At 43.5% G+C, this 14,960-nt stretch overlaps 1 protein-coding gene across 6 annotated transcripts in view; it reads left to right on the plus strand.

The window, feature by feature from the left end:
* The window catches only part of BCAS3 (BCAS3, microtubule associated cell migration factor), a 707,187-nt gene that overhangs the window by 10,135 nt on the left and 682,092 nt on the right, over nt 1-14,960 (plus strand). For all 6 annotated transcript variants that reach the window (XM_025361460.1, XM_025361463.1, XM_025361464.1 and 3 more), the window contains exon 4: nt 665-740. In XM_025361460.1, the coding sequence (XP_025217245.1) occupies nt 665-740 (76 nt within the window). The remainder of the gene's footprint in view (nt 1-664; nt 741-14,960) is intronic.

The following is a 14,960-nucleotide window of genomic DNA, read 5'->3' on the forward strand; positions in this document are numbered from 1 at the left end:
TAGCAACTTAATAGATAAAAGGTAGTAGTTTTGTTTGTTTTCTAAGCCTTATTTGTTGACCAGTATAGGGGATGGTTAGTTTTTCGTTTGCCTTTGAATTATAGTAATGCTTCATAATAGATTGTCATCATTGTATTTTAGGTTTCTGCAGTTCTTTTTTGTGTGGAGGGGACAGAGTCTTGCTCAGTCATCCAGGGTGGAGTGCAGTGGTGCACTCTCTGTTCACTGTAATCTCTGCCTTCCAGGTTTAAGTGATTCTCATGTCTCAGCCTCCCCAGTAGCTGGAATTACAGGCGTGCACCACTCCCTACCCAGCTTATTTTTGTGTTTTTAGTAGAGATAGAGTTTCGCCATGTTGGCCAGACTGGTCTTGAACTCCTGGCCTCAAGTGATCTGCCTGCCTTGGCCTCCCAAAGTGCTGAGATTACAGGTGCCTAGCCTGCAGTTCTTTTAATAAGTTAAAAACTCTTTTGACCAAGGTTATCAGACACATGGATAATATTCTCTGGGGGTAATAATGTTCTAAAATGTTCTAGTTACCAAGATGTAAGGTTGGTGAAGTTGGAGAGGTATAGTGTTGGCTTTAAGTCACTCTTTGTTTTGAACATCATTAATACTAAAGCTGTAAAATATGTTTATTCAAATGTTTCTGTTTACTATGCAGGCTTACAGTGGAACACCTCTAACAGAAGAAAAGGAGAAAATAGTCTGGGTCAGATTTGAAAATGCAGATTTAAATGGTATGGTTTTAACTTTTTTGGGACATATGAATTGTTTGTTTGGAGTACCTGATTCCAAAAAGAGAGCCTCTACTTTAGTCAGATTACTTTCTCTTACAGTAATTTTTCAGTTTTCAAAATAAAAGGTAGCATAACTACAGTACAGAAACTTTAGAACTAATATTGTGTAATAAGTCTTAAAGTAACTGTAACACAGTGTGTGTTAAACTTTGATGAAGTTAAAGTGAGTTAAAATTTTCTTAGGCAGAAAAATGGTTTTCTTAAAAAAGGAGTTTTTCATAGCTGCATAGTATTCCATGGTGTATATGTAGGGACATGGATGCAGCTGGAAACCATCATTCTTAGCAAACTATCACAAGAACAGAAAACCAAACACCGCATGTTCTCACTCATAGGTGGGAACTGAACAATGAGATCACTTGGACTCGGGAAGGGGAACATCACACACCGGGGCCTATCATGGGGAGGGGGGAGAGGGGAGGGATTGCACTGGGAGTTATACCTGATGTAAATGACGAGTTGATGGGTGCTGACGAGTTGATGGGTGCAGCACAGCAACATGGCACAAGTATACATATGTAACAAACCTGCACATTATGCACATGTACCCTAGAACTTAAAGTATAATAATAATAAAAAATAAATTAAAAAAAAAAAAAGGAGTTTTTCAAGTTTGGTCAGTTGTATAGGATTTATAACTGCAAAATCGTCATTAGTGTTGAACTTTCTAGGCTTGAAAATTGTTTTTCTCTGAACAGAATTTTATGCTAGTCCAAGTACTTCATATAAGTGGAATCATACAGTATTTGCCTTTTTGTAACTGGCATATTTCACTTAGCGTAATGTCCTCAACTTTCATCTATGTTGTAGCATGGGTCAGAATTTCCTTCCTTTTAAAGGCTGAATGAGGCAGGGCGCAGTGGCTCATACCAGTAATCCCAGCACTTTGGGAGGTTGAGGCAGGAGGGTCGCTTGATCTTACGAGTTCAAGACCAGCATAGCAACATAGCCTGTCTCTACAAAAAATTAAAAAATTAACTAGGCTTGGTTGTGTGTGCCTGTAGTTTCAGCTACTTAAGAGGCTGAGGTGGGAGGATTGCTTGAGCTTGGGAGGTCTAGGCTGCAGTGAGCCGAGATTGTGCCACTGCACTCTAGCCTGGGTGATGGAATGCAACCCTGTCTAAAAATAAATAAATAAATAAACTTAAATAAGTAAATAAAAACAATCATTTATAAAAGGCTGGATGGGCTGAGCACTGTGGCTCATGCTTGCCGTCCCAGCACTTTGGGAGGCTGAGGTGGGAGGATCACATGAGGTCAGGAGTTCAAGACCAGCCCGGCCAACATGGTGAAACCTCATCTCTACTAAAAATACAAAATTAGCCGGGCGTAGGGGCGCGCTCCTACAGTCCCAGCTACTTGGGAAGCTGAGGCAGGAGAATCACTTGAACCCAGGAGGTGGAGGTTGCAGTGAGCCAAAATCATGCCACTGCACTCCAGCCTGTGCGACAGAGCGAGACTTCGTCTCAAAAAAACAAAAAAACAAAACAAAAAAACAAACAAACAAAAAAACCGGAGTCTCACTCTGTCGCCCAGGCTGGAGTGCAGTGGCATGATCTTGGCTTACTGCAACCTGAGCCTCATGGGTTCAAGTGATTCTCCTGTCTCAGCCCCCTGAGTAGATGGGATTAAAGGCGCTCGCCATCACGCCCAGCTACTTTTTGTATTTTTAGTAGAGACGAGGTTTCACCATGTTGGCCAGGCTGGTCTCGTACTCCTGACCTCAGATGATTCACCCGCCTCGGCCTCCCAAAGTGTTGGGATTACAGGTGTGAGCCACTGCGCCCAGCCTCCTATCTCTTTGAGACTGTACTTTTGAGAATTGCTGGCTTATATAGTAATTTTGTTTTTAATGTTTTGAGGAACCACCATGGTTTTCCTCAGTGAATGTACCATTTTTCATTTCCACCAACAATGTACAAGGGTCCCGAAGTTTCCTCTCTCTCTTTTTTTTTGATAGTAGCCATCCTACTGGGACTGGGTTGTGGTTTTGATTTGGATTTCCCTAATGATTAGTAATGTTGAGCATCTTTTTATGTGCTTATTGGAATTCATTTAGCTTCTTTGGAGAAATGCCTCTTCAAGTCCATTGCCCATTTTTGAATTGTGTGGTTTTGTTTGTTTATTTAGTTTTAGGAGTTTTCTAAATATTCTGGGTATTAATTCCTTATTAGATATAAGATTTGAAAACATTTTCTCCTATTCTGTAAGTTGCCTTTTCCTCAAAGACTTTTCAAATATGAAGCCTTTTTTTCTTTTTAGAGCCACCGTCCAGGATGAGAAAGTCTGAGTGTCACTTTTACAGATTGGTTTCATATGAATTTGGGACTCTCTGTTAGCTTATTCTTTCAAATAATAACAATTTGTTGGGCCCTCTTTATGGAGAGTAAAACATTAATTTCTTTTTTTTTTTTGAGACGGAGTCTCTTTTTTTTTTTTTTTTTGAGACGGAGTCTCGCTCTGTCACCCAGGCTGGAGTGCAGTGGCCGGATCTCAGCTCACTGCAAGCTCCGCCTCCCGGGTTCACGCCATTCTCCGGCCTCAGCCTCCCAAGTAGCTGGGATTACAGGCGCCCGCCACCTCGCCCGGCTAGTTTTTTTGTATTTAATAGAGACGGGGTTTCACCGTGTTAGCCAGGATGGTCTCGATCTCCTGACCTCGTGATCCGCCCGTCTCGGCCTCCCAAAGTGCTGGGATTACAGGCTTGAGCCACCGCGCCCGGCCTCTACTTTCCATTTCTATGATTTTTAACTACTTTAGGGACCTCACCTAGGTAGAATAATAGATTATTTGCCTTTTTGTGATTGCCTTATTTCACTTAACATAATTTTCCCAAGGTTCATTCATGTTGTAGCACGTGTCAGAATTTTGTTCCTTTTTAAGGCTGAATCATGCTTCATTATATGTATATACGACTTTTTTTTTTTTTGAGATGGAGTCTCGCTCTGCCACCCAGCCTGGAGTGCAGTGGCGCAATCTCAGCTCACTGCAGCCTCCACCTCCCGGGTTTAAGCGATTCTTCTGCCTTGTCCTCATTAGCATCTGGGACTATAGGGATTTGCCAGCACACCCAGCTGACTTTTGTATTTTTAGTAGAGACGGGGTTTCACTATGTTAGCCAGGATGGTCTCTTGACCTTGTGGTCTGCCCGCCTCGGCCTCCCAAAGTGTTGGGGTTACAGGTGTGAGCCACCATGCCCAGCCTATACTGCATTTTATTTTATTCATTCATTTATTGAAAGACATTTGCATTGCTTCTACCTTTTGGCTTTGTGAACAATGCTGTAATGAACATGGGTGTACAAATATCTCTTCTAGTGGAATTGTATCATATGGCAATTCTTTTTTAAATTTTTTGAGGAACCACTATACTGTGTTCCTTAGGGGATTTTAAATTTTATTTTTAGAGACAGGGTCTCCCTGTGTCATTCAGGCTAGAATGCAGTGAAATGATCACAGCTCACTGCAACTTTGAACTGCTGGGCTCATGTGATCCTCCTGCCACAGCCTCCCAAGTAGCTAGCACTATAGGCACATGCCTCCATGCCCAGCTTATTTTTAAATTTTTTTGTAAAGATGAGGTCTTGCTATGCTGCCCAGGCTGATCTTGAACTACTGGCCTCAAGGAATCCTCCTGCCTCCGTCTCCTAAAGTGCTGGGATACAGGCATGAGCCACTATACTTGGGCTCATAGGGGATTTAAAAATAATCTACTCATGGATCTGGGAAGGATAGGGGCTTCACACTTTTAATCTTTGTCCACTTCTTGTCACTACTTCTTTCTGAATGTTTGCATCTCTTCTTTGACTTCTTTAACAAAGAGAGAGTTGGTGCAGTGGTTACTCAAAGCTCTTTATTCATACCTTTATGATTATATGATACAATCAAAGAGGAAAAAGTATTCATTAGGAGATCCGGATGGCTCAGTCTGAGTCACTCTCCCATTATTGGAATAGTTGCTGGGGCCAAGGATGTAGCACTAGAATTGCTCAGCTGGTCATGTGCCTATCCCTGTGCTTGATGGAGGATAAAATTAGTTACCAGAAAAGAGGGAGTTACAGAGTAGGAAGTGTGTGAGGTACGCAAAGGTAATAGCTGCTACAGCTTGCCCACATTAACATTCTGACATGTTTCTGTCAAATTCTCTAAACGTGAGAATATAGTTTGAATCCCAGACTACATCAAATCAAATTGATGCTGGTTTACTCTAGTATAATGGGAATCGCTTTCTAACCTGTGCAGTGAAATTCTTACCATCTCCTAATCCCATACTTCATACTTGGCCAGTTTTTTTTTTTTTTTGACAAGAGTCTCACTTTTTCACCCAGGCTGGAGTGCAGTGGCACACACCTGTAGTCCCAGCAGCTCAGGAGATTGAGGTAGGAGAATCGCTTGAGTCCAGGAGTTCTGTAGTCCCAGCAGCTCAGGAGATTGAGGTAGGAGAATCGCTTGAGTCCAGGAGTTCTGGGCTATAATGTGCTATGCCAACTGGGTGTCTGCACTAAATTCCGCATCAGTATGGTGACTTCCCAGGAGTGGGGAACCACCAGGTTGCCTAAGGAGGGGTGAACCAGCCCAGTTCAGAAATAGTTAAAACTCCCATGCTGATCAGTAGTGAGATTGCATCTGTGAATAGCCACTGCAGTCCAACCTGGGCAACATAGTGAGACCCCGTCTCTAAAAGAAAATGCTTATAAGCTTCTATTGCTCTAGAAGCTTGGGTCCCTTAGATCTGTGGGACAGCTACATGAAGATGCCTTCTAGACATCCTCAAGTAGGTATCCCATAGATGCCTCAAACTCTGATTTCTTTTCCCATCTAATTGTCTCTCCTTAGCAGCTGTGCACTGACCCTACTTACCTTTCAGGTCATTAAAGCCACAGAACTTTTCATGCCTCAGGATCTTTGCATAGGGGATCCTCTAGGTGAAGTGTTGTTTTCTGCTTCTATCATCATTTACCTTTTAGAGTGTACAAAAATGACTGGACAGGCTGGGCGCAGTGGCTCATGCCTGTAATCCCAGAACTTTGGGAGGCCAAGACGGGTAGATCACTTGAACCCAGGAGTTCAAGACCAGCCTGGGCAACATGGCAAAACCCCATCTCTACCAAAAAAAATACAAAACAAATTAGCTGGGTGTGGTGGTATGTCTCTGTAGTCCTAGCTACTCGAGAGGCTGAGGTGGGAGGATTGCTTCAGTCCAGGAGGTCGAGGCTTCAGTGAGCTGTGTTTGTGCCAGTGCACTTCAGACTGGGTGACAGGGCAAGACCCTATCTCTGAATGAATGAATGAATAAATGAGGGAGGGAAAGAGGGAAGGGAAGAAGGAAAAGAAAGAAGCAGGTTTGAGAAGAAAGATTCAGTTTTGGCTGGGCTTGGTGGCTCATGCCTGTAATCCCAGCATTTTGGCAGGTGGATCTCCTGAGGTCAAGAGTTCGAGACCAGCCTGGCCAACATGGTAAAACCCCGTCTCCACTAAAAATACAAAAAAAAAAAAAAAAAAAAAAAAAGCTGGGCATGGTGGCGGGTGCCCGTAATCCCAGCTACTTGGGAGGCTGAGGCAGGAGAATTGCTTGAACCCAGGAGGTGGAGGTTGCAGTGAGCTGAGATCGCACCACTGCNAAAAAAAAAAAAAAAAAAAAAAAAAAAAAAAAAAAAAGCTGGGCATGGTGGCGGGTGCCCGTAATCCCAGCTACTTGGGAGGCTGAGGCAGGAGAATTGCTTGAACCCAGGAGGTGGAGGTTGCAGTGAGCTGAGATCGCACCACTGCACTCCAGCCTGGGTGACGGAGTGAGACTCTGTCTCAAAAAAAAAAAAAAAAAAAAAGATTCGGTTTCACTTTACACCTTGACTTTTGAGGTGTGAGTAGAAATCCAGTATCCCTATCCTCCCACCAATTGCAAACAGTTTTCTAAGGAGAGAGCGTATACTGAGTGCAGTCATGGAAGATTCACAGGTAAGTTAAGACTGGACAAGTTTTTGAAGGATGGGTGAATCAAAGGAAGGGAGGACATTGTAGTTGGCTGAAACCATGCAAAAATGCTAGATGTCTCTATAGGAAAGACCGTAAAGTTCAGATTTAGACGTAGAATAGGAAAAAAGAAACCAGTAAAGAAAATAGGCGGGGTGCGGTGGCTCACACCTGTAATCCTAGCACTTTGGAAGGCTGAGGCGAGTGGATCACCTGAGGTCAGGAGTTCAAGACCAGCCTGGCCAACATGGTGAAACCCCATCTCTACTAAATAATACAAAAATTAGCTGGGTGTGGTGGTGGGCACCTGTAATCCCAGTTGCTTGGGAGGCTGAGGCAGAGAGAATTGCTTGAACCTGGGAGGCAGAGGTTGCAGTGAGCCGAGATTGCATAACTGCACTCCAGCCTTGGGGACAGAGCAAGACTCCGTCTCAAAAAAAAACAAAAAACAAACAAACAACAACAACAAAACAGGATTCCGTCTCAAAAATAAATAAATAAAACACAATTGATATGTCAGATTTGATGATGTACACAAAAGCACATAGAAACTTATAAACAACATTTATTTATTTGTTTATGAGATGGAGTCTCATTCTGTCCCTTAGGCTGGGGTATAGTGGCACAAACTTGACTCACTGCAACCTCTGCCTCCTGGGTTCAAGCAGTCCTCCTGCCTCAGCTTCCCAAGTAGCTAGGATTACAAGCATGCACCATCATGCCCAGCTAATTTTTGTATTTTTAGTAATTTTTGTATTTTAGTTTGAGCATGTTGGCCTGGCTGGTCTTGAACTCTTGACCTCAAGTGATCTGCCCACCTCGGCCTCCCAAGGTGTTGGGATTACAGGCGTGAACCACCACGCCTGGCCAAAAACACCATTTAAATGTCAGGTATAAAAATAATTATGCCCTAGGTACATAATTTTATAATGCTGAATTTTGCTGGGTGTGGAATCATGTGCTATTAACATTGTAACAGTGAATTCCTGTTGAAAGAAAATGGGCATTAAAGAATTACTGATGTATTAGCCATTTAATGGTTTTGATTTTTGTTTTTTGAAACCGAGTCTCGCTCTGTCGCCTAGGCTGGAGTGCAGTGGCGTGATCTCCACTCACTGCAAGCTCTGCCGCCTCCCAGGTTCACGGCATTCTCCTGCCTCAGCCTCCCTAGAAGCTGGGACTACTGGCGCCCGCCACCACACCCAGCTAATTTTTTTGTGTTTTTAATAGAGATGGGGTTTCACCATGTTCGCCAGGATGGTCTCGATCTCCTGACCTCGTGATCCACCCGCCTCGGCCTCCCAAAGTGTTAGGATTACAGGCGTGAGCCACCGCGCCCGGCCGGTTTTGATTTTTATGTTTAAGAGTAGGAAGTCACTAATGCGGGAGATGGAGGTAAAGAGGTATGCCATTATTTGTGTTTTTAAAAGAGCAGTTTGCTGCTGGGAGGTGGGGGTTGCAGTGAGCCAAGATCGAGCCACTGCACTCCAGCCTGGGTGACAGAGAAAGACTCCATCTCAAAAAAAAAAGAGCAGTTTTGGCTGGGCATGGTGGTTCACACCAGTAATCTCAGCACTTTGGGAGGCCAAGGTGGAGGACTGCTTGAGGTCAGAAATTTGAGACCAGCTTGGGCAACAGAGTGAAATCCCATCTCTACAAAAAAATAAAAAAATTAGCCAGGCATGGTGGTGCATACCTGTGGTCCCAGCTACATGGGAGGCTGAGGCAAGAGGATTGCTTGAGCTGAGGAGGTTAAGGCTGTAATGAGTCTTGTTTGTATCATTGTACTCCAGTTTGCACAACAGAGTGAGACACTGTCTCAAAAACAAAAACAAAAAAAAGCAGTTCAACTCTAATGTGAAGTTTGGTGAGCAGTGGTGGATGCAGGAAGCCATGTATGCTTTTGGAGTAGCTGTTGTAGCTGGGACAGGGTGGTGGTGGTGTAAGAGGAATGAAGAGAACAGTTTAGGAAGACACAGGGACTTGGGATAGATTTACTGTTATAGGTGAGGGAGAAAGTGGTTCCTGACTTTGCCAATGGGATAGTGATGCTTTTCACCAAAATAAGGAACCCTGGAGGAAAATCAGGCTTGGTGAGGAAATCATGATCTTTGAGTGGAATTCGCACTTCTATTGAGACATCCAAACTCCACATTGAGGAAGTAACTAGCAGATACTAATTGAAGCAATGGGTGGAATGAGTTAACCTAGGAGAGGATATATGGTAAGAAATGGAAATTTAGAAATTGGTTTTGAGTAACTCCAGTATTTAGAGACTAGGTAGAAAAGAATGCCACAGCAGAGAGAATGGTAAAGGAGTGACTAGAGAAAGTGGAGAAAATTTAGGGGATTATCCCTGAAAGACCAAGGGAGAGTATTTTAAGGAATAGATGGTGACCATTGGTTATAGTTGCTGAGTAGTCTAAAAAGATGTGCTTGGGCCAGGCATGGTGGCTCATGCCTGTAATCCCAGCACTTTTGGAGGCCAAGGCGGGTGGATCACGAGGTCAGGAGATCGAGACCATCCTGGCTAACACGGTGAAACCCCATCTCTACTAAAAAATACAAAAAATTCCGGGCGTGGTTGTGGGCGCCTGTAATCCCAGCTACTCGGGAGGCTGAGGCAGGAGAATGGCATGAACCTGGCGGGGCGGAGCTTGCAGTGAGCCGAGATCTCGCCACTGCACTACAGCCTGGGAGACAGAGCAAGACTGCGTCTCAAAAAAAAAAAAAAAAAAAAAAAAAAGATGTGCTTGAAAATTATCTATTGGATTGAACAACTTAGAGATTATTGGTCACCATTAGTGGTGACCAAAAATCACTTGGGAGGAGTGTTAGGGACATTCTGAAGTGGGTTTGGGGTAAATGTTAGATGAAAAATGATGACAGTTGTGAATAACCCAATTAAGGAATTTAGCTTCTAGGAGAGGGGAGGCCGGGTGCAGTGGCTCACGCCTGTAATCCCAGCACTTTGGGAGGCCTAGGTGGGCAGATCACTTGACGTCAGGAGTTTGAGACCAGCCTGGCTAACATGGCAAGACCCTGCCTCTACTAAAAATACAAAAATTAGCTAGGCGTGGTGACGCACATCTGTAATTCCAGCTACTCAGGAGGCTGAGGCACTAGAGATGGAGGTTGCAGTGAGCTGAAATCATACAACTGCACTCCAGCCTGGGTGATGGAGTCAGAGTCTGTCTCCAAAAAAAAAAAAAAGTCAGAGAGAAGATTGATGAAATCAAGTCAAGGAAGAGGAATGTTTATTGCTTTATGATTTTAAAAAACATTTATTGTACAAAATATGGCAAATAACGCAAAAGTATAGATTAGTGAATGCGTTTTTACAAATCCATTGCTTATGTAAACAACACCTAAAAAATAGAACACAGTTGACCCTTTAATAACATAGATTTGAACCATGCAGGTCCACTTTAGTTATACCCAGACTTTTTGGAATAAATACGTTGAAAAATTTTTTGGAGATTTGTGTGACACTTTGAAAAAACTTGCAGGCCGGGCGCGGTGGCTCAAGCCTGTAATCTCAGCACTTTGGGAGGCCGAGACGGGTGGATCACGAGGTCAGGAGATCGAGACCATCCTGGCTAACACGGTGAAACCCCGTCTCTACTAAAAGATACAAAAAACTAGCCGGGCGAGGTGGCGGGCGCCTGTAGTCCCAGCTACTCGGGAGGCTGAGGCAGGAGAATGGCGTGAACCCGGGAGGCGGAGCTTACAGTGAGCTGAGATCCGGCCACTGCACTCCAGCCTGGGCGACAGAGCGAGACTCCGTCTCAAAAAAAAAAAAAAAAAAAAGAAAAAACTTGCAGATGAACCACGTAGCCTAGAAACATCAAAAAAATTAAGAAAAAGATATGAATGCATAAGATGTATAGATACTAACCTATTTTATCATTTACTATAAAATACACACAAATCTAGGCCGGGCACGGTGGCTCACGTCTGTAATCCCAGCACTTTGGGAGGCCAAGGCGGGTGGATTATTTGAGGTCAGGAGTTCAGCCTGGCCAACATAGTGACACTCCATCTCTACTAAAAATACAAAAAAACTGCCCAAAAAACAAAAAAACCCACAAAAAACCATTAGCTGGGCATGGTGGCACATGCCTGTAATCCCAGCTTCTTGGGAGGCTGAGGCAGGAGATGTGCTAGAGCCCAGGAGGTGGAGGTTGCAGTGTGCCAAGATTGCGCCAGTGCACTCCAGCCTGGGTGACAGAGCGAGACTCTGTCCCAAAAAAAAAAAAAAAAAAAAAAAGGATGTATCTCTGTCTGTCTCTCTGTCTCTATGTATATATGTATGTATAGATATACACACACAAATCTATTATAAAAAGTTAAGATGTATCAAAATGTGCACACACACTTAACAGTACGTGGTGCCATCTATAATCATGTAAACAAATGTATAGATGCAGTATTGAATTTTAACTGCATAAAATTAACTGTAGTACATACTGTACTACTGTAATAATTTTGTAGTGACCTCCTGCTGCTGTCGCAGGGAGCTCAAGAATTACAAGTATTCACTTAAAATCATCTCTGGTGAGCAGTTGATGTTTCCAGTAAATTGCTGTGTCACAGTAGAAAGTGATCTCTTTGGATTCTCACCTATTTTGCATCATGTTAATTGTAACACTATAAACCTTGAATAGCATGATGGGTCCCATATGAAGTGCCCACTAGTGATGCTGGAGATTCTCCCAAGAAACAGAGAGAAGTCATGATATCATGATAAAAAGTTGAATTGATTGATATGTACTGTAGATTGAAGTCTGCAGCTGTGATTGCCCACCATTTCAAGATAAAGGAATCTGGCCTAAGGACTATTGTAAAAAAAGAAAAGGAATTTTTTTTTTTTTTCTTCGAGACAGCGTCTTCCTCTGTCACCCAAGCTGGAGTGCAGTGGTACAGTCTCAGCTCACTGCAGCCTCCACCTCTGGGGCTCAAGCAGTCCTCCCAACTCAGCCTCCCAAGTAACTGGGACTCTAGGTGTGCACCACAGCGCCTGGCTAACTTTTGTATTTTTTTGTAGAGACCAGCCTGGGCAACATGGCAAAACCCTGTCTCTATAAAAATTAGCTGAATGTGGTGGCGTGTGCTTATAGTCCCAGGTAGGAGACTGCTTGAGCTTGGGAGGCAGAGGTTGCAGTGAGCTGAGATAGCACATTACACTTTAGCCTAGGCAATGGGAGTGAAACCTTGTCTCAAAAAAAAAAAAAAAAAATTAATTAAGATAAATGCAGCTTTTACAGGGGTGCAGGATGCTGTAAGAAAGAGTTACCTATAGAGTCTAATATGATTTGAGAAAAAGTGAAGTCATTATATGACAAAGCAAAAGGAAGGTGGTGAAAAATCTAAAACTGGAGAATTTAATGCCAGAAAAGGGTGGTTTGATAATTGTAGAAAGAAGTTTGGTTTAAAAAATGTCAAGATAAAAAGAAGCAGCTTCTGCCAACCAAGAGGCAGCAGGGGAGTTCCCAGATGCCATTAAGAAAATCATTGAGGAGAAAGGTTATCTGCCTGAACGAGTTTTTAATGCTGACAGAAGTGCCCTATTCTGGGAAAAAAAAGCCACAGAAGACATTTATTAGTAAGGAAGAGAAGTGTGCACCCGGAATTAAGGCTAGGAAGGGATAGACTACCTCTATTGTTTTGTGCAAATGCAGTCAAGTTTATAATCAGGACTGTCCTTATCTATAATGCTGCTCATCCCCCAGCCTTGGAGGGAAAAGATAAACAGCAACTGCTAGTCTTTTCCTTGTATAACAAGAAGACTAGATAGTGGGAACCCTTTTTCTGGATTGGCTCCATTGATGCTTGTTCCCAAAGTCAGGAAGTACCTGACCAGTAAGAGACTGCCTTTTAAAGTTTTTTTTGAAGCTAGGTGCAGTGCTTCACGCCTGTAATCCCAGCACTTTGGGGGGCCGAGACGGGTGGATCACTTGAGGTCAGGAGTTCAAGACCAGCCTGGCCGACATGGTGATGCCCCATCTCTACTAGTACAAAAATTAGCCAGGCATGGTGGTGCATGCCTATAATCCTGGCTACTCAGGAGGCTGAGGCAGGAGAATCGCTTGAACCCGGGAGGGAGAGGTTACAGTTAGCTGAGATTGAGCTAAAAAAAAAAAAAAAACCACAGTGCCCGTGGCCACATGAAATCTCATGAATTCAACACCAAAGGTATGGAAGTGGTCTACTTGCCCCCAGACACAGTGTCTCTATCTTGACATAGGCCTCTAGATCAAAGGGTCACACAGAACTTTTAAGGCTCACCACACATGGTACTCTATGGAAAGGATTGTCAACTCTGTGAAAGAGAACGCTGATAGAAATCAGGAAAGTCTGGAAGGATCACACCCTTGAAGGTGCCGTCAGTGTTACAGAAATAACCATGAAAGTCAGCAAGCTTGAAACGATAAATTCCTGCTGGGGAAAACTGTCCAGATGTTTTGCATGACTTACAGGATTTATGATAGGTACCATCAAGAAAGTCATGAAAGAGGGCTGGGCATGATGGCTCATCCCTGTAATCCCAGCACTTTGGGAGACCCAGGCTGGCAGATCACCTTAGGTCAGGAGTTTGAGAGCAGCCTGGCGAACATGGTGAAACCCTGTCTCTACTAAAAATACAAAAATTATCCAGAAGTGGTGATGCCTGTAATCCCAGCTACTTGGGAGGCTGAGGCATGAGAATCGCTTGAGCCTGGGAGGCAGAGTTTCAGTGAGCCGAGATCATGCCACTGCATTCCAGCTTGGGCAACAGAGTGAGACTTGTCTCAAAAAAATAAATAAATAAATAAATAAATAAATAAAGAAGTTGTAGATATGGCAAAAAAGATGAGAAGTGAAGCATTTCAAGATACCGATTTTGGAGAAATTCAAGAATTAATAGATACCACAGCAGAGAAGTTAAGAGAAGACAGATTGATGGAGCTCAGTGCTTCCAAACCAGTGCCAGATGATGAGGAAGAAGATATAGAAGAAACAGTGCCAGAAGATTGATGTTAGACAGTCTGCCAGAAAGCTTCCAATTGTTTAAGACTGCTTTTGACTTCTTTTAAACATAGATCTCTCTATAATACTGGCACTGAAATGAAAGCAAATGGTGGAAGAAGGATTGGTACTGTATAGAAACATTTTTAGAGAAATTTGCAAAAATGTCAGAGAGAAAGTACAGTATATTTCCATAAAGTTATACTGAGCATGCCTGCCTCTATTGCCTTCCCTTCTACTCTCCTCCACTACCTCTGTCTCTGTTAACCCTGAGGGAGATGACCAACCCCTCCTATTCTTCCTCTTCCTTAGCCTACTCACTGTGAAGACAAGGATGAAAACTTTTTTTGTTTTGGAGACAGAATTTCACTGTTGTTGCCCAGGCTGGGGTGCGGTGGTGTGATCTTGGCTCACTACAACCTCCACCTCCTGGGTTTAAGCAATTCTTCTGCCTCAGCCTCCCCAGTAGCTGGGATTACAGGTGCCCACCACCACTCCCGGCTAATTTTTTGTATTTTTAGTAGAGATGGGGTTTCACCATGTTGGCCAGGCTGGTCTAGAACTCCTGACCTCAGGTGATCCACCCGAAGTGCTGGGATTACAGGCCTGAGCTACCCCGCCCAGCAGGATGAAGACTTTTTTGATGATCCACTTCCATTAATGGATAGTAAATATATTTTCTCTTCTGTGTATTCTAAGAATATAGTATATAAAACATATAACATACAAAATATGTGTTAACTGACTGTTTATTTTAACAGTAAGCCTTCTGGCCAGCAGTAAGCTATTAGCAGTTAAGTTTTTGGGTGAGTCAAAAGTTGTAAATGGTGGCTCATGCCTGTATTCCCTCCCAGCAGTTTGAGAGGCCGAGGCAGACGGATCTCTTGAGGGCAGGCACGCAAGACCAGCCTGGGCAACATGGCAAAACCCCATCTCTACTAAATATACAAAAATTAACCAGGTGTGGTGGAGACTGCAGTGAGCTGAGATTGTGCCACTGTACTCCAGCCTGGACAACAGAGTGAGACTCTGTCAAAAACAAAACAAAACAACCCCCAAAACTCATACTATACATTTTTTTTTTGTTTGTTTTGGTGGAGATAGGGTCTCACTTTGTCACCCAGGCTGGAGTGGAGTGCAGTGGTGTGATCACAACTGACAGCATCCTTGACCTCCTGGGCTC

This window comes from Theropithecus gelada, chromosome 16 (assembly GCF_003255815.1).
Source record: "Theropithecus gelada isolate Dixy chromosome 16, Tgel_1.0, whole genome shotgun sequence".
Lineage (NCBI taxonomy): Eukaryota > Metazoa > Chordata > Mammalia > Primates > Cercopithecidae > Theropithecus > Theropithecus gelada.